This window comes from Anopheles gambiae, chromosome 2 (genome assembly GCF_943734735.2).
Source record: "Anopheles gambiae chromosome 2, idAnoGambNW_F1_1, whole genome shotgun sequence".
NCBI lineage: Eukaryota > Metazoa > Arthropoda > Insecta > Diptera > Culicidae > Anopheles > Anopheles gambiae.
In genome coordinates, this window is record NC_064601.1 from 2,804,923 (window position 1) to 2,827,600 (window position 22,678).

General features: G+C 48.7%; 1 protein-coding gene across 6 annotated transcripts; it reads right to left on the reverse strand.

Annotated features, from left to right (window-relative positions):
* Nucleotides 1-509: 509 nt before the first annotated feature.
* On the reverse strand, nt 510-21,704 carry LOC1281869 (bicaudal D-related protein homolog). 6 transcript variants are annotated; one of them, XM_321839.6, is made up of 5 exons: nt 21,311-21,704; nt 12,234-12,450; nt 2,485-3,232; nt 2,125-2,408; nt 510-2,050 (listed from the first exon to the last, which is right to left on the reverse strand). In XM_321839.6, exons 2-5 carry the CDS (start codon nt 12,411-12,413, stop codon nt 1,634-1,636), a joined length of 1,629 nt encoding a protein of 542 aa, XP_321839.5. In that variant the 5' UTR covers nt 12,414-12,450; nt 21,311-21,704; the 3' UTR covers nt 510-1,633. The 6 variants fall into 6 exon arrangements, with proteins under 6 accessions (XP_321839.5, XP_061500244.1, XP_061500245.1 ...); XM_061644260.1 differs by having other exon boundaries at nt 12,234-13,129; XM_061644261.1 differs by having other exon boundaries at nt 12,234-13,129; nt 21,583-21,702.
* Nucleotides 21,705-22,678: the final 974 nt, after the last annotated feature.

Here is a 22,678-nt window from a genome sequence, read left to right on the forward strand (position 1 = left end):
AACTGACGTCAAATACGCCAGATGGCGCTGCGTTCATTGAACGAAGCAACACGTACGCAGCCACTTATTTAAAATTGCCGGTAAAATTGTACAACATGCATATCACAGCCCAATATTTTTTAATAATCAATAGTATCGTCGATTTGAAATGTACAAACCTTTGGCAATAACGCGCGAACGAACCTTTGTCGATATCATTCAGATCGATCATCGCAAGCGTGATTTGTTATTTTAAACTGAACTTATTTGAATAATTAGACTAATATTTGAGTTTTTAGTTAATAACATAACATTCCGTAAATAACTAGTTGTTTGGTGTTTTGGCTTATAGAGACTTTGGGCAGATCTGCATCATTCGTCGTTCTCCATGAATAAGCCTTAATTATGATTCCAAATTTCTCAACGAACATCTAAACCCATGTTTAAGCATGAAAGTGATATAACCTACCTGTTCAGTAACATTTCTTTAAAACAAAGCAAGTACTAACACCCATACAAACACATAAATATCTCATTTTAAAAATTGTTAAATTATTCTTCACATTTAGCTGCAATAAGAGTATATACAAAATATTATTCATTGTCCTGCTGCGCCTCCGCTGCATTGCCACCGACTCCAGTTCTAGCGACAGCTTTCAACGCTCGTAGAAAAAGTTATATTATACTACTTTCCATTCCATTCCCAGTTGCTACAGTGGAACGCCAACGCTATCCCGAATCACTCTGAATCTTTCTACTTAGTGTACATAGTATGCGCCACGTTAGTAACTCTCACTTGTTATCTATCGCGTAGTAAAGCAGCTCTCGCGTGTATATCACTTGCGTTCGAACGAAAAGGCCACCGTTTGTGTGTGTTTTTTTTTATTTATTTGCCGTGGATTTCAACTTGTGTGTGTTTGTTTTTGCTTTTACCAATTCGCGTGCACCGGTTTGTCTGCATTTTCCAATTCCTATCACATTTGCGCAGCGTACTACTTCCTTGCAATTGAAAACCAAACCCGACGCGCTACACACCGTCCCGGGGCACTAGAATCTCTTGGGCCTGCTCCTCCCTTTTTCGCGATATGATACGTTAACGATAAGATTTGGTTAGCGACACATAAAGGTGTTAATCAGGGGTAAATTAAGAATACCGCTTTGCCTACGTCAAATGAATAAAATTAAAATTACTCTAAACTGTCGCCCAGCCGTGTTTCTTGCTGGCTGCGCTCATTCACGTACACCTTTGACTCGACTCCGTGTCTCCATCCAGCTAGATATTACGTGAGCTAACACACCCATTCGCCCACGTGGCAAAAACATTCCAAACAAGAAACATCAACAAAACCGCCACAAGACACGCGCGTACCCCATCGATCCAGGTGGGTCGAAGGCGAGAGGTTGTATTGGCGAGGCAGTTATGGAAAGCACCGTACTTATTCCAAACTTCTTGAGGGGGAAGGGAAGAGAGGATCGCCTCTTCCGCCGTCTCCTCAGTTTGGCTGCAGGTGGTTTCTAATCGAGGTACGATCGGATACGCGTCCAAAGCTAGTCGTGCTTTACCATCATAAGTTAAATGCATCAGTGAACCTTAACATTCGCTTGGATGCTTTCCCGATCTACTGTGCCCTTACGTCAGCCGACCGCTCACGTTTCATCGGTGGTAGAACAGATCGAGGAGCCGGCTCTTGCGGCTGCCGGTCGTCGAGGCGCCGGACGACTGCTGCGACTGCTGCTGATGTTGCTGCGGCTTTGTACTGGACTCGATCAGCTTGTTCTTCATCTGCTCCTCGATCAGCTCGTGCATGTCGATCTGCCACTGTTCGAGCTGCTGCAGCAGCTCGACCTTCTGCTGGATCGCCTCCAGCAGCTGACTGTTGGCCTGCATCAGCTCCACCCGGTTCTTGGCCAGCTCCACCTCCGCCTTTGTACGTCGCTCGATAGCAGCGTCACGGTCCTTGCGGGCCTGCACGACCGTCTCGTCCTGGGCCAGGCTCGAATGGGACGCATCTTCCCGGGCCTGGTTGCGCTCCTCGATCGTACTCTGCAGTTCCACTTCCCGCACCGACAGCTAAAAACACAAAGCGAAAAGAAGCGGGTTAGTTCAACCTGCGCACTGTGCCACAAAGCAAACCGGCAGCTTACCTTGCTTTCCAGCTGCATAATGACGTCGTTCTTCTTCTTCAGCTCCTCCTCCTGCTCGATCAGCATCGATCGCGTCTGCTCGAACATCGTCTTGAACTGCATCGCGTCCAGGTTCATGATGGTGTGCACGAGCTCGTCGGCGACGGCGGACAGCATGCCGCGGCTAAACTTATCGTTCACGGTCATGCTGGCGCTGGTCGCTTCCGTCACCGAGTTCGGGGCCGCCATCGATACGGGCGCCATCGTGTTGTCCAGCGACGAGAAGGACATGTCCGAATGGAGACCTAACGTGATGGGAAAAAGATACAATTCAATAGATGTCCAACAGTGCTCGTGGCGTGACGTGTGACTCCTGCTTACCTGAATCGTCATCGTGATGCGTGCTGCGCAGTGTTTGGCATAGTGTCTTTAGCTGTTTGTACACCGACTGAGCCTCCTTCAGGACGAGATGACTCGCTTCGTCCTTCGATCCCGCACACTCCTCCTCGCCGTTCATCTCCTGCAGCAGCGAGGAGTGATGCTGCAGCTCGCCGTGCAGCGATCGCTGCGAATCGAACGACTCCAACCGCTCGCTCAGCGTTCCATTCTCGCGCTCCAACCGGTCGAGCGTCTGCACCGTCATCTGGTACTTGGTGTCCTGCTCCTTCGTGCTGCGCTCCAGGATGTGTATCCGCTCGGACGCTTCATTGAGCGCGATCGACAGGTTCTCCCGCTCGTTCACCGTCATGTGGAGCCGGTTCTCCAGCTCGTTCTTCTTCTCCAGTATCAGGCGCAGCTCGTTCTTCAAGCTCTCCAGACTGCTGACGTGGTCCTGTATGCTGAGCGTTCGGCGATTGCACTGCTCCTTGATCTCCTGCAGCTGGGCCGTCAGCTGCTGCTCGGTCGCGTTCGACTTCTGCAGCTCGTTCGAGAGCCTCGTGTTCTGCGCCGTCAGCTCCTCGATCAGCATGTTCTTCTCGCGCTCCATCTGGCGCATGATCTGCTCCTGCGCTTCCAGCTTCTGCCGGAACTGCTTGATGTCGCCCTGCAGCTCCAGTATGATTGCCTCATTTTCGCTCGAGCTAATTTCCAGCTGTCGCTTTAGGATGTACTTTTCCTGCTCCAAGTTCTGTGCGGGGGAAGAAAGCGGGGAGGAAAATCGATGAGAAATTATTACACAAAAATTAGCTGCGAGGTCAGGTAGGTCAAAGAGACGACGAAGGTGAACCTTCGAACCTCCCACCTAAAAGTGGACCACCTGCGGAAGGTCACTCCACCTTGGCGCAAGTGGAGCAAGTGAACTAAGAGACCACCCCCCGGACGCGAAGGTAACGGTATCGACCACTAATTTATCGTTCTTGGCAGTTTGAGGCGTGCTACAGAAAATCTGCTAAATCTCTCCACCCTACCACTGTGCAGTGAGCTGGAGTACAAACGACACCTACGGCCCTACGCTCGACCCGTTCGCCCTCCAACCAATCACACATTATTAACCAACCTCCGGCTTGCCACCGGTGGCGACTAATTATGGCCGGAATGCGCGTCAGAATCGTGAAACGTCCGCCCGCGGGGTCCGCCAACCACTTTGACTTGGTGCGGAACTTGCCACTTTGAGACCCGTTCATCAGCCGGCACGAAAAGAACCATAAATTGTGTCTAACTAGCCACAACACGCCAGACGTTCGAGGTCACTTCTCGTACCTTAGAAAGGCAAACAATAGGCCAAGGTTTGAAAGAAGTAGGAAAAAAGCCACCACACACCACACCAAGCTGCAATTAGAACGACATAAATTCTTGGCTCGGGATTTATGGCTGGTAAAAAATAAATCATATCATTCGTCGGACACAATGCAATCCGGAATTCATCCACTGGGCTCTATTAACGGTTTATCTTTATCCCAAAGAAAAAACAAAAAGCCCATTCCAACTGAAAACTCTGTTCGAAATCCCACCCAGAAACTAAAGTGCGCCCATCAAAGCAAGCGGCGTAAACACGGGGTAACGTGTGTGTGTGTGTGTTTTGCAAACATCTTAGCAGCTAGCAATTTGTCTTGCCGTTTTCACCCACAAACCCAGAAACTCTGACAACCTCCGACAACCTTCCTCACAACACACACACACACTTGCCATTCACAGGAGCCGGCACGAATCGGCGCCCCTGCCAAATTGGCCCGAAACCGTTCGAATGCGAGGCAAACGAAGCTGATTGACCATTCGAGGGCATGCCAGCTGCAAATTAGATCATTACACACATCGATTGCTGTGCGGAGATGGTCTCGATGGTGAGAAGCGATCGAGAAGGAAAAACACACACCGATGAGCAAAACACTTTGACTCACACACAAACACAGTCGGCATCGATTTCTGCCAATTCGCAGAGCGTGAGTGTGTAAGCTGGCTGACGTTCAAGGGGAAAACTTTAATTAAGCCTAATTAGAACTTGCAAGCGCAAGCACCAGCCAGACCAGGCGCCAGAGTTTGGCACGCGAGACTAAAATCCGTTTTACGATGCCATTTGAACGCGCAAGATTTTTGACATCGATCAACCCCAGTGTATCCGAAATCGATCGACCGTTATGCAATGTTATGGTGGCGAAGGGACAAAGGGCTTTAAGCGGTCCCGCAGACGCAACCATATTGGCTACCGTATGGCACCGGTGGGCTTGATTGGCTCGAAACGTTGACGAAATCTTAATATCGTATTCTTCACGCCACGACACGCTCATAAAAGACCGACAACGATCGCAATTGGAATTGGATGTTCGATTCAGTGTGAGATGATCGGATCGCGTATGTTTCGGAGCCATTTTTTTTTTGGGCAGTTTGGACACGCTCGTGTGTGAGGTGGAATTTGAAATGGTAATGTAAAAGCATCATCAAACTTCCAACACCACAACCACAATCGCATATCAATCAACAGATGACGCTTATGTCGAGAGCCACGCCTGTTCCAGCGCCTACCCGTCCATCCGTCGACCAAAGTGTGGAAACTTATTGAACCTGCTTTCGAGTCGCGTTTTGACCGCAATGACCATCCACGAAACTCAACAAGCAAGCAAGCAGGCAAGCAAAAAATGGAAACAGTTCGCGTTTGAGTCATCACCGTTCCGTTGGTTCGGTTTTACGGATCACAAGGCCCACCACCTCGAGGGAGTTAACGTCATCGGACGTTTGTTAAAATTGGCACGTTTGCGTGGGTGCCGCTTGCTGGTCGAGCTTGCCTTCCGGCCTGTCCGTCCAACGGGTAAGACATTGTAGTAAACCCTCCCCCAAAACGCGACCGATTTGCGTGTTGTTGCTGCGGAGCGGTTGTAGGTCGTTAAACGCTTCTTAGCTCTGGAAGGAATGTTGTTTGTGAATTTCTAGAACGATTAAGAATTCCGTATCGATCGTTAGCGATGGCTTGATGACTTTGTTTTTTTTTTATGAATTTATTAAAACGGAGGGGTTCAATGTATTGGTCGTCTGGTTTATATTGCTTCCATTCCTTTTTTTTCGTGAAAACAACTATAAATTTGAAAAGTAAATTAATTTGGTAAATGCTTTGGTTTGTTTTCTTACAGTTCACAGACGAGCTATTGGATGTGAAAGTTGTACACTCCTACCACGTGATCATGGTTCGGCAATGTAAAAACACACACACTTCTTTCTTTCCAACCGCTGCATACATAATCGTTGCTGGCAACCTTCTCTCCTTCCCCGGGCGGCCTCCAACAACCAGCTGTTAAAACATTTATCCTCCGCTCGGTCGGTCGGTCGCGGAAAGGTTTGCAAGGAAGGCTTTGTGTACGCATAACGATAACAGCGTACATAGCCCTCCCCCCGGCCGCATGGCCGACTGTGCGTCAAGAACGACGCGTGTTATCGCGTAAGCTCCGTTGCTCCGGCCAGCACACACACAGGAGCCACATAATAATGATTCCGTTGCACATGATAAACAATCAGCCCGCGCCGATGCTAATCGCGATCGGTTGATCGCACACCAGCGACCGGCTGCAGCGTTGTGGTGGCTCGCCGAAGGGGAATGGGGAAGTCCCGACAGCTTAGACAGACAGAACAGTAGCGCATAGTGCTACTCATTTGTGTTTTGTGTTGTGTGTGTTTGCGGGTCTTTTTAATTGTTCAATTTTGCGCGGATTATAACTACCCTACTAGCACCAGGCAGGCAGGGTGGTAGGGGCGGTAGGCTTTTCGGTGCGTGTTATGCAATTCCCATGTACCAAGCTGCTTGGAGCAGGTTGCAGGTGCCTGGGGAGGGTAAAGCGTTGCAGCCGAGCCGAGGACGAGGCCTCTCGCAGCGACCTCAATCGGTTCGGAGCGTGCCGCGCGTTGTGGCGCGGCGAACGGCGAATGAGGTTTCGAGGTGTTTGGAATTGAGTTGTTTCAAGATGCTTCACGATGTGGGGAATAATTTTAGCAAATCGGGGATTAATTATTACCACGCGTTGCTTTGGCCACCTTTTTTCCCACTCCAACTCCGGCTCCGTTAGCAATGCCGTTGCGCGGTGGAAATGGTAGAACGCACGATTTACGGTGTTCTCGCTTTCGCTTTTCTTCCCGCTCACCGAAACCTGCTAGCTGTAAAACGACACGCAAACTAGCCACAGGCCCAGCCCGTCCCTAAAGGTAAAGAACCTGCCACTGCGGGGGGTTTTTCGTGTTTCCTGCCCTTGTTTGTTTTCCTTCACTTACGGCGGTGCTTTGGGTTGGGAAATGTCACCGAAATGTAACACCAACAACCGGTACACACAACACAGCTAACGCTGTTTAACGGCAAATCGAGGCTATTAAATCGCTTCTACCCGTTGTATACGGTAGGGAGCCAACGCGCAAACGTGTGCGCGGTTGTTTAAAACCATCAAAACCTGCCGTTATGATGATGATGATGATGCTCGTGACGACGATCGTTTTGTTGTTTGGTACCGTGGGGCGGCGGCAAATACGCAAGCACCCATGGATGTGCGTTTGCGGAGACATTAGAAGAATAATGGTAAATTGCTCCCGTTACGGATCACGAGCGTAGGAACTAGACTGGAAACAATGTCAAATAAAACACGTCGTTAGTGCGGGTTTGACACCGTACAAAAGGACATTCCCAATGGAAAGTGATGCAAAAAAAGCGTGCAGCTTTCTACGCATTTCAAAGCGCAGCGTTGAACCGAGGGGGCGAAAAGGTCACGATGAAATAGAGGAGTCCTATGATGAACTACATTATTTTGAAGCTACATGTCACAGATGACACGCCTTGGAAAATGTTGTGCTCCATGACTATTTTCAAAAAATTAACCATGATTTCATCATGTTTGTCAACATTTACATTTCTGGCACTTTCCATACCAAGCGTATCTTGGTAATTTATTTGTACCAAAACGCACCCAACAACCCCCTCAATAAATAAACAATCATCTCTTTCTTAATCCCAATCCCCGCTAGCCCGATTTGGGTGTGCTAAAAACTAATTGTCACCCATTCGTGTCCAGCCGGAAACATACAATAAGCTTGCCCGCACACACCTCAACAGTAAGCTCATCTGAAAAAGCTTCTCATGGTCGTGATGGTGCTACTTTTGAAGATTTATCTTTATGGGTAGCGAACCTTCCCAAACACGGCACAGTGCTGAACATGGGCGAGTTCTTGGGCGACTGGATTAGATCACTGGAATGGATGAGAATCTGAAAAGTAGTCAATCTGACCACCGTCAACAAGCTCGCCGACACCACTCAGCGCACCGTTTCATTGTGTCTTATAAAACAAAGACTTTATCTGACCAACTTCAAGTGGTCGGCTGGCCCACGTCGTTTCCCAGACGGTGCGATTCATTTGTGACCGATGCTTAAGCATGGAAGCACGCACCAAATCAAACACACCTTAGCCGCGATTGAAGAAACAAATCGGCGCTTATCTCGTTTGGAGGTGCATTAATCTAAAGTACCAAATCCCAATCTTCAAGCTCAATCCGGGCCCAAGGTGGCTCCGAAAGCCCATTTTCTATGACATGCGTTTTAGCAGAGTGAGAGATAGCACAGATAAAAGGTTTCACCTACACAACTCTCCTCAAGCGCACGCACACGCAGACCTCTTGGCAGCCCTTACTTGCGCCACTTTGGCTTGCAACGAGAATGTGACACGAATGCGAAGGAACGCCCTTCAACCGTACGGCGCCAGAGTACGGCCAACCGTTCCGGTGTTCGTTCTTTTGCTGCTGCTGCTACTGCTCTCCCTTCCCCCCTTTTCGAAACCTTCGAAACTAAATTGGAGAACTAACCATGAACCCAGCCGGAGGAGGCAATGTTTCCCCCTTCCACATTTCGGGCCATTGGGAATCGCCAACAGGCGGCGGGTGCGTGAGTCACTGCTCAGCGTCACACCAAGGTCAACCTGTGCGGCAAAAAGGCACCATCAGCAGGCTTCACTTCTTTCGGTTTCCGAGCGGGCTTTAACAGGACAGACTGCCCGCCCGTCCGCACTGTAATTATGGATTCAATGTCAATGCTATCAATCATTCAAGCCATTCGGCGGTTGCTCCCGAAACCGCAAGCACACACACAAAAAAGCGAAGAAGAACAATTAAAAATTCAAACAACACCCAGAAGGGAAGGAACGCTTAGAACCGTTTGGCGTTTTCCAAACAATGGATACTCATTTGCGCCTATCTATTGTAATGTTTCGCTTGCGTTCTAATTGTATGCGGGTTCACAGTGACTCAAACAAGGTTTGATTTCAAAAAGTCCCCAACACTCCACCACTAATTCCACCGAGCGTTCGTCACTTAACCGTGCGTTGCGATCTTTCCGTACGATCCTCACCGTATGAGTCAGCGGGCGCGTGCGCTGCTCACTCGATGAGGTCAACCCTCCTGCATCCTGGTGGAGCCCGACGGTCTCGACGGCATTAAACGATTCTTCCCCTTCTCAAACAATTGTTTGACTTTTCGCCTGCCCGAATGCTTTGCAAAGATCCCTTTCGTAATGCGCGATCGTTTCTTGGGCGTGCAAATAATCATCGCTCACTCGCGAATGTCTCACTCGCAGCGACCCGTTTTGCATTTGCATAATAATTTCTGTAAATACTCAAAACACACTGTGTGCGTGCGGGTGCGCTCACCGAGCAGATGAAGTCATGTGAAATTGCGCTCACTTTGTCATGGAGTGCTCGAGAGCATCGGATGATTCCTTTGGTTGCGCTTTTAGTAGTATTGTTCGATCGTATTATCCAGCGCTAAGGTACGGAGAGTGTTGCAGCACAGTCGCATCGAAAAGCGGCAACAGTAATGTGCCGTGAAGTGGCTTCGTTAACGCCGCAACTCTAATTACAGACGCTCGCTCGGTGCGCGCTTTTGCACTAAGTATACAGTCGGCACACAGCCTTCCATAAAGGTTTATGTACGTCCGTATACAAACCATGCACCATGCACCACCCCCTCACAGGACCTGCAACGGCGGCAATGGTAAGTCTGAATTATTTAGCCTAATGACTCAATGGCGCATAACGTCATCCATCGATCGATCCAGCGTCAAGCGGATCCTTCACGATTTCAATTCGGTTCCACATTTACCACCGTCTTCTCGTTTTGGTGACCAGTAGTACCCACCTCCGCCTACCTTGTTTAAGTGTGACCACTCTCGTAACGGACACCCTTGCTCGAACATAATAGTTAAGCACTAGCGGAATTAGAAACGACACGTTCACACATACTCAGCGGGCACTACACCAGCTGTCCAACCGGCCCAAGCTGATTCGGTGGGGTAGTACGTTTCTCGCTTCGACGGTGCAATTTATCGATTTACTGCATTTACTGTGGCCTCGCCCAAAGCAGCGGGACATTTGCTCGATCGGCCAGCACCCGGTTGGAGTTGGCGTAATTCGCGGATTACCTTTAATTCCACCCCACTTCTCACAAACACACATGCGGCCGCAAACACGGCCGAGTGTGAGTTTATTTATTTGTACAATCTTCTCGGGCTTCCTTGGGCATGGCCATTCGCGGGTCTGCTTCGCGGGCCTGCTACATAAGCCGCTGCTAGCCTTGTCGGATTTGTAACGATCGATCGGGTAAGCGGGCGAGGAAGGCTGATCTCACCCGTGCTCAGCAGCAGCGTCACCAGTGTACGGGCACTGAATGCTAAGCATGTCCCGTATGATTGATTCCATTCGCTATTCTAGTTCCCCTTTACTTACCTCGGTCCAAAGTGTAACGTTCGTAATTAAACTCCGACTCGCTTACGTGTAATACCTTCCAATCGATGGAATGGAAGTTGTCTGGAACGTACTCCACAGAAGCCCAATACTGCGTCATCGGACGGATGGTTTTGGGGGTTGTTTAATTAAATTATCCAATACAAGTCGGCTTGGCCACATGGCATCGCTAGACCAGACATGCACCGTTGATAACATGTGCCACTGTGCACCACTGCAACGTGACCCGTGTCTCGACGGTCTTAGCGAACGAGCCCCCATTTCCCTTCGAACGCGTGGCGTGTGTGAATGATCGCCGATGAAAAAGGTCACACACCGATTGCCCTCCACAAACCACGATTTGACAGCAGCCGACGAGACAAGATCCACGTTTCGCGAATTACGGCCGCGCGTATTCTTCGCAGTAAAACCAGTTCCAAAGACATGCTTTGGCTTCGCTCTGCGATCGACCGCATAGGAACCGCAAGTAGGTGGATTGTATTGCCGTGGATTGCCGTTTTGTGTTTTCTCTACACCCACACCGACCGTGTGTCACGATAAAGTAATTCAATACAGAGTCCCGGGATTCTGTTGACCACGCCACAGAGTAACGAGGCTGCCTGCTGATTGCGGATATGCGTCCGTTCGTTCCTTTCACTTTGCAGAACGTGCATGGAAAAGGGCTCTCTTTGTACTGTTTTAGAAGGGTGGCGTGGCGTTCTTTATTTTATTCACTGTGCTGCCTCTGCGAGCAGATACACTCACAAATACAGCTTCCATTGCAACTGCTATTAACAGGGTTTCGCACAAAATGTTTTAAATCTTTGGACCCACATTTAACAGCGCCCAAACGTGGTATTTCCAGCATTGCATGTTTCATGTTTAGCTTCGAAGCTGTGTGAGATGGTTGATTTTGCTCAAGGGCGACGAGTTTGGAGCGCAAACAACCCCGATTTGATCTACATAGCTCGGGCGGTTTATTATGAAAGGGGTAACCGCAGCTCGCCGCAGAGCTCCGGTTGACGATCGGTCGGTCGGTCGGGGACAGCTTTAGCGATGGAGGAAATCATAATTTATAGAAATACGGTGTTATTGATTAAACCCATTACTGAAGAAGCGACATTTCACGATTTACATTAGCAGAGGACCTTCGCAACTGGACCACTTTCGGAGTGACGTTCGTCAGCAGAGATATGGAATGTGAGAATAGAGTATGTGAGTTTTATTCAAATTAAGGTGTGAATGCTGCGAGAATGTCGCCGAGAAGGCTATAAACGAGATTTCAACGTCCATCCATAAAAACCTAGCAATGCTCTTAACAGTAGAATCATGGGGATCTTTATATAGCTGAAGGACCTAGTAAATCAGTACTCTCCTCAAATTCTTTTCATCGCCATAGTCCACGTTCGTGAAGATCAAGATCACTTGATCTTCAATGTGTGACGAAGAATCTCGAACGATATTGCAAACTACTTTTAGAACTCTAATCTGCAATTAACCATAAAACTGTTCTGGCATGACATGTAAATGATCCTCTGGATATCATATGACCTGACCTTGTAGGTTGATATGAACAATACCCTGATCTTAGATGTCTCCGGTCTGGATTAGGAGCAAAATGTTTGAATCATCATCTTCTCTAGCTCAAGAATTTCTAGTATCAGAATCAGTATCACGTAGGGTATAAGATAGAAGAGCCCATCTGTCCATGTGTCTACTCCAATAAACAATCCAATAGATAGATGATTCATATCGATCCACAGGGACAGTGGGTGTAACGATCAGGAAACACTCATAGACATCGACATCTGCTCTTACTTGAAATGAAGTGCACTGTGAAGTACCCTACTCTCTTCTATTTTAAGCCTAATCCAACCCATTGAGTTACCCATTGTGTTATATAAATAACCCAACAACGTCTCCCTCACCCTCTTTACCCCTGCCCAGCCACTTACCTCAACCTTTGCCGAGTAGTCATCGATCAGCTTTTCCTGGTTCTTCTTCAGCTCCTCGTTCTTCTCGAGCAGTGCCTTACCGAGCTCGGCGGCCAGCAGCAGATCGGCCTCCTTTTGGTGCAGCTGCGCCCACACGTCCTTTTCCATGACCTGGCCGCTGTCGGGTGGCCTGGTTTCCATCTCTAGGATGTAGTCCTCGAGGGTGGGCTTCAATTTGCTGTGCGCATCCATGTGCGGATATGAAATTGACGATGGGTGTGAGCTTACGATTAGAGGCCACTCTTGGGAGGAGTCGGCGAGAGTGAGTCACAATGTCTCTAACTCCCTCCCTTTCTCTCTCTGTTTTAGCTTAGGTTCAGAAAGTTGGTCAGCAACGTACAAAGCGATAGAATGATGGTTAGAGAGAAGGAGCTTAGTAGTAGTGGTGGTAGTAGTTTAGGTAGCGCGTAGTAGGTTTTAGGCGATGAGGAATAGTACAAGTTTTAGCTTATGGACACAGACGACGAAGACGACGACAACGACGACGGGTTAGCTGTGCGCACGATTTGCCTATTATAATCCTTAGATGATCGATGAACGATTGGGTTAGCGTGCCGTTTGGGGACAGCAGGAAGCATCTTCTAGTACACAACACTGATTCTGCACAACTTTTTACACTCTTCTCTTCTTGCGGGCACCGTTCGTCTCTTTGCGTACCGCCGGTACTCGGTTATGTTACATCTGGCGCTGCGAGGCCACCGGGCACTGCACTGCACTCGGTTGCACACTTCGCATCATCGAATCCATGCGTCATAACGGTTCACTCGCATCAAACACGACGGCAGGCTCAAGGAATGGTGCCGAAACTGTGCCCACCAGCAGCAAACAAGGGACGCGATCGCGTTTGCACACCACAGCTGCATCGGACGCATAAAGAGGGTTTGCACAAGAAAAAGGGCAATTTTTAATCAAACTCGTATCGTACTACAGTATGAATCCATCCCAAACACACACACCACACACATTCGATAACGTATGGATCGAGACTTATCTTACAGGACAAATGATAAATTTATGATAAAATATTGCTGATAATGACGAGGGAAAATAGGGAAAATCCACCCCCTGCTCGATAAGCCAAAGCCTCCCGTGCGGAGTGTAAGATAATGAAGGAAAGGCCTCAACCGTCTCGAGTGCAAACTTATCTACAGTTGGTAGCATTCACGCGCGCACACACACACACACACACAAACCACACCCTGTTCATTAAATTAAAAAAAAGAAGCCAGCCAGAAAAGACGAATAGTCGAAATTAAAGCACACTTGGTTCATTTTGTATAATTTTGCTCGCATGAATAATGTATCTTTTCACTGCGCGGCACATAAAATCGCCCCAAACCCTATTTGCACGACTCCTCTGCCGGGGTTTCTTCCCTCATTTCGCTTCATGACTTATGAATCGGTAGAATCAATCACTGAGCGAGCAAATCGTTTCGGTGTATTAAAAGCAAAACACAAAATACGGCTTTACCACTTTACCCGGCCTGAATGGCAAAAGGCCCAAGAAAGCTTTCGGAGTGCGGAGAAGAAAGTTCGACCCAAACGCACACCCCACAGGGCCGCCGGCCGAATGTCATTCGGCGCTTTTTATTCCAATGAACTTAACCTTCGCCCAGGGAGAAAACCCGCTCCACCCTCTCTGCCCCATGCTCACGACCCCATCGAAAAAGGTATCTCAAAGGCATCGGAAAAGCGATACCGCACGGTTACAGCGCCTTTATTCAAAACTATTCCGAGAGCCGCTCCAATACCGCCAAACCCCCCCCCCCCCCCCCCCCCCCCCGGACCACAAGCAAGAAAAGCACTTTCCGAAAAAAGAGAAAAATCACACCCATTTACAACGAGAGAATGCGGTGTGTAAAATGGCGTCGGCGTGCCAGATGAGTTTGGCTGCTTCTTTTTTTTTTTTTGTTACCTTTGCTACCAAACTCACCTAATGCTTCAATCACTGTCCGAAACCTTAAAGCGCATCGGTTTGGTTCCGAATGGCAAAAATTGAAAGCTGCTTTTTGGTTGTTGTTTTTTCACCCAATCCCCCATATTTCTCTTTCGCTCACACACTCACACACCCCGTGCCGCCACGGAATCGGAAGCTCATTGGAGAAGAATGGTGGTCAAACGCGTGGCCGCAAGGGTGAGCACGGGCTGATGGTCGTGTTTTTTTTCAACAATAACGATCCGGCGTCGGCGGAAGCTCAAAAAGCCCCCTTTTGCAAAATCACAAGAGTAAAAGTGCTTCCTTCCGTGAACATCTCTTTTTTGCTGCTGCTGCTGAATTCTTCAAGCGCGCGCAGCAAGACACAAAAAAAGTGGTGATCAAAGCCCCAAGGAGGAGGAAAAAATGACTTCAGCAGATGCTGTGACACCCGCCGAACATAAGGCTTTTTCCCCATCTCTTCTGTCTTCGTGATCGTGATCGTCGGTTGATCATGAACGGCATGGAGCAAACACATTGTTGTGTTGCACCAGTGAGTCAGCACAAAGGAAGTCGTTCGTAAATCGTTCATACCCTTTCAATCCCCCTTCTCAACCCCCTACCAGGGGGCAGGGCTTCATCGTTACGGGTCTGTCTAACGGTGATTGTCGAACGTTTTGGTGGCCACGATGCTGGGACGGGTGGTTAGGTGCCCGCCGATTGGTGGATCTTGGTGGAAGTCTCTTTTTGCTCCATCGCTTGTGAAATCGATACAAACACCACACAACAACAACAACAACAAAAAACGGAGTAATTCAATTGAACTCGCCTTACCTAACGGTGTTAGGGGTAAATGCACTAGGCCGCGGTTGGCTATGGTATTTATCAAATTAAGAGCCGAGGAGGGCAACACAAAAAACACACTGTAACCGCGAATACCACGATGAATCATCGCTCTGTTGGACCCCTGGATCTCGGATTTAGGATTATTTCTCCAGTAGATCACCCACAATTTCCATGCTCCAGATTTGCCGGGCCTTCGGGTTGTACGGTGGGCAAATTAAGCAAAACACTTCTTTAACTGTAACCCAACCCCCTTCAATCGAAACGCACGCCGTTTGGAGGCTGTTGTGTAATTCTTGCCGGTGCCACACTAAACTCACCAAACCGAAACGCTAATTGGGCTAATTGTAAGTCAGGGAGGCAGCGAGGCAATAGCCAAACCGCCCCACAAATTGACAGTGTACACTGAAATGAATAGAATTTTCTAATAGCATTTCAACAGTGCCGATTGGAATAACGATAATGTAATGCCTCGCTAAAGGGGCAGAGTTTAGCGATGATTTGCTACATTATATGTTTTTGCACACAAAAGGTAGCTTTATTGGAGGTACAATTTGCTGATCCTCACACTGCCACACACACACGCGCGCAAAGCCCAAACGCACAATCGAACAATCATAAAGATTTTATCAGCGCTTTATTGTTGGAAATTTGCAAAAGTAATGATCGTTAGGAGGAAAAAAGGGGGAAAACAGTAAACAAACTCAAGACGTTACGCCAACCTCGCGATGATCACCTTTATATAATGATGAATGTGTGTGTGTGTGTCTGGTTTGATGGTTCATTTACCAACACAGAAAGCAGAAAGAAAGCGAGTTGGTAAATGTAAATTAAATCTGCTTATAATTCTGCTTACATTAAACCTAGTAAGAAAAAGGGCTCGTTTCTCTTTCCAACAACAACCTCCGGCCCCCGCCCGGGCCCAAACAGGAAATGTGCGTAAGGATCGGTCGACCTTATCGTCGTGGTCGCCGAATCGAATGTTCAAGCGTTTACCGTTTGTCTTCACTGCCACACGCGCTCACATGGCTTCATTTGCAGCGTGAAGCGTAATGGTAGAAAAATCAGCACCAAGCACCCCCAAAAACCACCACCGGAAGCAGGGGGGTTTTATGAAGCTTTAGCCCGCAAGCATTGACTGAAAGGTGCGAACAAGGTGGTAGGCAGGTAGACAGGGGGAAACAAAAATACTTTTAAAATAAAATAACAATAACAACGATACGGTTAAGCGCGAAATAAATACCGTATGCCCTCTCATCGCGCGGACTTCACGGTGCACGGCGCACACGTTTGCCCACCAAAGCCTCACATTCCCCCATATCTCTGTGTGTGTTTGTGTATGAGTGATGTGTTGTTTTCTTCTCGCCCACTCGCCGCTCTTGGATTTCACCCGCGCCGTGGCGAAGACAGTCTGCCCGCAGTCCGGGGGAGAGGTGTAGCGGCTGCTCGTCTTCGGATGACTCAACTGGTTGCCTTTTATTTATAGGTGAACCAATCCGGGGTAGTTCCGCTTTGGCGTTTCTGCGACGCGCGTACCAACTTTCGCCCCGGCACCGTATGACGTTCGGAACGAATCACATTGGCACACACATACACACCTCGGGATGATGTTGGATCGATGCAGTGGAGGATAAAAAAAGGTGACAACAAATGAGTTCTAGCACATGCTGAGTCAGTCCGTCAGTTGACACGATAAGGGAGAGAAAACATTTCATACGATTACCCTGTATCGTTGTCGTGTTTGAAGCGCGCAACTGGACGACAAACGCATGCTTACATACACACCACCCACCGCCACAACCTTGTTGCACTTTATCTTATCATGTGCGCGGCGTGACACGAGATAAAGCGAGCACCACTTCTGATACATTCAATAAATGGCTCTTGAACAGCAGTAAAGTACCTGCTCGTAGTTGTAGCAAACTGTTTGTTTTCCCTTTTTTTTGCTCTCCCATTTCATTTCGTTCTCGCGGGGGCCAACAACACTTAATCGATTAAATGCGACGTAGTTCAATGTCACTGAAATATGACTACACTTGCACGAACGACTCAACAGTGTTGATGATTAAGTAATGGAAAGCACTCATCCAATCCCTCCCCGCGGGGGGGCAAGCACCACCCAAACGATGACCACGAAAGCGAAAACAGATCTCATCAGCCCGATTGGTACGCCTGCTTGACTGCATGGGGACAAAGATGCATATCGAACGATCGATGCATGACTGCCGCTTGCTTTAAAAAGCTCCCATCCGGCACAAAAAAGCACACTACTGGATCGATGCATTCTAATGCTTCGATGGCACCCGGTTCCCGGTGAGCCATTTGAACGATTATTTCCGGGACAAATAATTTATTTGCCATTTTAATGGCCAGCCGGCACGCCCGGCTGCTGATGGGTATTGTCGTTTGGGTGGCTCGTTTACTAATACGATTGCACGTGGAAGTGAATTTAAGACTCATTTTTTTCTCTTTTCGGGCAGGCCTTCAAAAATCGATCCCCACTGCACTGCAAACACGCTCCGTTTGGGCCGGACAAAGGTGACCTAGTTTCGATGCCTACCGTTTCCAGGACCTGGCCGGGAAAAATGGCACAAACCAGCGGGAAAGGCTTGGCACCCATCTGCACCCTCTCCAATTCAACACTGCTGCCACAGGACCTCCGTTTGCTGAGAGAGGGAGAGAGCGAGTTGTGCGCAAGTTCTCGCTTGAACTGCCGCATGAAATCGAAACTTTATTTTGCCACTTAAAAGGGAAGTGATAATGACGAATGATCGAACCTCCAATATTGAAGCGGGCGGTACGCGCGCTTGGTGAAGCTTGAAATACAGCGGGCGGTACAAAACAACAAACCGAAAAAAAAGCAAAAGCTCACCGTCGAACGTCCTCCCCCAAGCGTCAAAGTCAATTTCCCTCAATGAAAAACCTTCGACCGAAATTCGATTGTCCGCTGTGGTTGCGCTTCGGGCGGGGTCAGCGTTATGGCCCAGCTGGGAAGGGGAATTTGTAGATTGGTTACAGCCCCAAAATGCTGACCTCAAACCCAGTTAAGCGGGTGAGATCGGCTCGGCAGCACCAAAGCAGCAGGTGACACCACCACCCAACAAACAAGCTTCGCTTCAATCAAGCTTTGAAAACGTGCAAAGTGCAAAATATCGAGCGAGCAGAATGAAACCCCGCTGCAGTGGTGATTGATTTTTACTTTCAACTGCAAATGCGGCCAGTTTTCCTTTCGTTAATTTGGCTTTTACTCTGGCCGCAGCTCATCACACACAATGGTTGTGTTAATTTACTTCATCTTTCACCTTATCCACATTCTTTCTCTCTCTGTCGAGCTGCGGTGAAACAAACGCCTGCACCTAACGCTTATTTATTTATACGAACCCATATTTCTCTATTGCCACCCAGTTCGATGTTTTCTTCTTCGCTTCTTTTTACTTCGGTTTTAATTTCGGAGGTGTTCAATAAATTGCTCATCAATATTTGATAACAAAAAAACAGAAGAGCCAACGACGGGTTTTTACTAATGTTGCGTGGAATAAAATATCGTTTCCGCCCCTTCACGTCGCGGACCGTCGTTGATTAATTTGCCTTTGCCAGTGTTTAGTGACAACCGGTCGGTTTATTTAGACTAGGAAAACAGCTACCTGGGTGGACCCTGGCCGAGTGTTTCCAAAAAAAGAAAAAAAAACAACTGGGGTTTATAACCCGCTTTACCCCTCCACTGCTGGCCTGTTTCGGTCAGCAGAGGCCAAGGACGACACCCGAGGCACACGGACCACATGCGGCCATCGTCCAGTAATGCCCTCGAAAACGTCAAACCCATCCCAATTGGGGCCATGTTTCGTGACCACACACGCACGAAGAAGCAAAGGCATGAACATTTCATCGCCACGCACACGTAACACCGAGACGTCTCAGCTTGCTTGGCTGACGATGGGTGAGAAGCTTTCGCCTTCTCATCTTCGAAAGCGATGCACCCTTCGATGCAAGTCACCTCCCCCCCCCACCCCTCCCAGTCGGCGTGGCGTGAAATGTACCACAACTCCACTGACGTCTCACTGATTCCCTTTTGCTTTCCCAATCTCTGCGGTTTGGTTTTCGTCATTTTTCATCAATAGCAGCGGAGAGAAAGAAAACAATCTCATCCATTTTCCATGCCAAATAACGTGTCGGTGTGTGTGTGTGTGTGGGATTGCTACTACTAATTTCATCTCATCAACAAAGACCACCGTTTCGTTCCCGTTTGCACCTTGGTGTATCCATTGTGGTGCATACAACGCTTCAAGCGCGATAGCGCGACGAATGCAATTCACGCTCATTCAATCACGTTCTTGCGAGCTCTTCCAACGTGTTTACAAAACCCCGTGGCGCGTATTTACCCAAACCGAAAAGTGCACCCGTAGCCGAAGCGTGCTTCAAGCCACCAAATTAAAGCTCTCCAATCTGAATTGGGGATGCACTTGCAACTGCGATGGCACACACTTTGGCGTACTTTACACCTTTACGGCTAGCGTAAAGGGTTGTTGGCGAAATGGATCGAAGTAGGCGGGTTCGCCGTTTGCATCACGCGGTCTTTAATAATCTATCCGACAGTAGTGTCCACCCGTAGAGGATGGGTGTCTGTTTGTTGTGTTTTTTTTGCTTATTGTGCACTGGCCAATTCATTAAAGGGCGCCAAACACGCCAACGGACTTCTTGCGGAACAGTTGTGGTTGTTGTGTTTGCTCGCCCTCGCTCGGCTCCCTTTTTCGTGTTGCAGGAAATTCCCTTTAGTAAGAAACACACACACACAATGAAACAGCAACTGTACGTGGGCAGTAAATGTAGCTTTTGCATGTTTGCACGAGGTTCTGTTTGTTTGCCCTTCCAAGCCCTCCATCCCCCTCAACTACTTCTCCTGTTCGTGTGGCGAATGAATTTATCGATCAAATGTTGTTTCCACCAAACGGAAGGCCGCCTATCGCGTTGCGTTGGGCCCGTACGGTTGCTCCAGCGCTTTTCCAGCCACTTCGTTGCATGAACCCCAAACACACACACACCGATCATCAAACGTTCAAAAAGGATACGTGTTTGTATTTGTGTGTGTGTTGTTGTATTCCATTCCAACACTAGACTCCTCTCTTTGCAGGCATTTAATTTCTCCGCAAAGCCATTTTTGGACATTTGCGTTTGTTGCGTTTTTGTTCCGTTTTTGAGCCGTTCTTTAGCCGCGGTGTAAAGCAGCGGGGGTGAAGTGAATTTTCCTTTTTGTTTTTTTCATGCCATCACCCCTTTTACCCACCCCACCCCGCACAAACACGCGTGCACGTTCGTTTCACAATCGATTTTCGGGTTCACTGTATTTTCCTCGCGCGCTTGCAATTTTCTTACCACCCCCCTCCCCCCAGGAAGAGGGGGGCTAGTTTTGCACAAAAGAAGAAGAAGAAAACAACACCCCCGTTGCTCGATCGTTACATGCTGAAGCAAGCGCGTATGGGCGTATGTGTGAAAGAAGGAGGGCCGTATTGTGTTTGCAGGTTGGTCACTTCCTTTTTTCGCGCTGCTGATGTTTTGCTGCTATTGCTGCTAATCTATTTAATTGGCCCTCGCGCCGAACGATTGAGAAAACAGCAGCAGCAGCAACCACCACCATTTCTTCCAATCCGTGGTGCCCCATGCGGAGGGCGGGAAGGGAAAATTGCGTGCGTGCGCGAACCGTCGGCAACAATAAACCACGCGAAAGAGCCACGCCGATGAGGACGCAACGCGAAGGAAAGAAAGCGAAAGAAAAGGCTTGTGCTTAAAAGCTTCAAACTATCGAACACAAGACAGGCGCGTTTTTGGGGTGCTGCTGGTGGTGGTGGTGGTGGTGGAGTTGCGCGTCCGGCCCGTGATCTTCGCAGCCTCTCGCTGAGATCCGCCGCAACGCTGTTGGGGCTGCGGTTTATCACACAAACAGAAGTAGGTCGCGCAATCGACGAATAAAAAAAACTCGATCACAAAACGTTATACTTATGGCACGTATGTACACACTCAAACACACACACACATACACAAGACACACATACACAGAGATACACAGACAATTCGAGCAGACAAGCACAACGGAATGATCGACGACACAGGGCGAATCGACGCGATTGGCGAATGGAAAGATGGCGCTTTGCATAGAAAGACGTGAAGGAAGGAAGGATCGATTTAGCAGGAAATGATGAGCGTTATTATTATTTTTGTTTGTTACATTTCGCCGCCACTGACGCTGCATGTTATTGAAACCAGCAAACAACCATTCTCAAATCACCTTAAATGTTCCGTTTTCTACGACGGGCGGCTGTATCTCGACGGCAGGGGGCACAAAACACGAGATGCCCTCGTATATTCTATACACAGGCACACACACAGGCACACACAGACACACACACACAGTCAGTTAGGCACACGGCTCCTTGGTAACGGGCGGTACACAACGCCCGACACAACACTCGCACGGAACTGCTGCGCAAACTTGCGCCGCTGCAAACGGGGGGTGAAGAAACCAGCAGCGAACAAAACTACCCCTCCGGTATGACTAACCACACACGCGCGCACACCACACCGCTGGCAACAGCAATAACAACAGTACCGAAACACCTCTCGACGAGGCTTCCAACGTGCTTCGGCCAAAGTCTACTCTGATACTGAGAACGGAGAAAATCGTACACAACACGCAAAGCCCCACACTGGGGGTTGGTTTTCCCCCTTCCCGTTGCTATTCACACGAAGCCGCCGCAGGTGAGAGAGAACTAGCGGCTGAGCGGTGAGCATACAGGTGAGAGCGAATGCCAAGCGCCGGGGGTATTTTTGTGGACTTCTTGGAACGCTTGCTAGCTTCAGACGGAAGAGAGAGAGAGAGAGAGAGCGTGCACGTGAGAGAGAACAGTTTAGGGGTGAGATTATACTAACTATCTCACTATCATCCCCACGGAGAAGAAATGTAGCCGGACGGATGCGGGCGCTATAGTTCCGCATTTTGGCATACACTGGTGACTCTCGATTTTTTTTTTGTTCACTTCTTCGACTTCGACAGTGTAGCACAGCAATGCTAATGATGCGACTTCCATAAATTATGCTAACCTTTCCGATTGGTGCGTCTTCATTTAATGATTTCCCGCATGTCGGGGAGGGGGTTCGTCGCTTGGTTCTCTTTGCACTTTGCAATTCGTTCTTCCCCGCGGAGGTCTCTTAATTCCCAGCTGAGATGAGCCATGACTTTTACGTTCATCGATCACATGTTACACCGTCCGGTGGATGGGGATTGAGGTGGGCCTTTTCGCCGCATAAACATCCGGATTGAATGACGTCCACGCGCCAGCACGTTCGCACAAGAAATTGGACGCAAAGCGGACCGTTGTTCTGCCTTCTAGTGTGGGATCCAATTAGTGAAATAGCTTCGGTGTACTCCTACGGGGATGTGTGACAATATTTACCAGCGTCCCACACACACACAGTCAACCAGGTATCGCTAAAAGGGAACGGAAGAACGAGCTTAATGTTTTGCCCTGCAGTCACGTCGCCCGTTGCCATGGCGATGGAGGGACGACCCTGTCTGTTTATACTCTGTTCGCGATTGAGCGACGCGGGTCGAATGCGGACACGCCATACACACGCTAATCTTTTTCTGTGTGTGGAA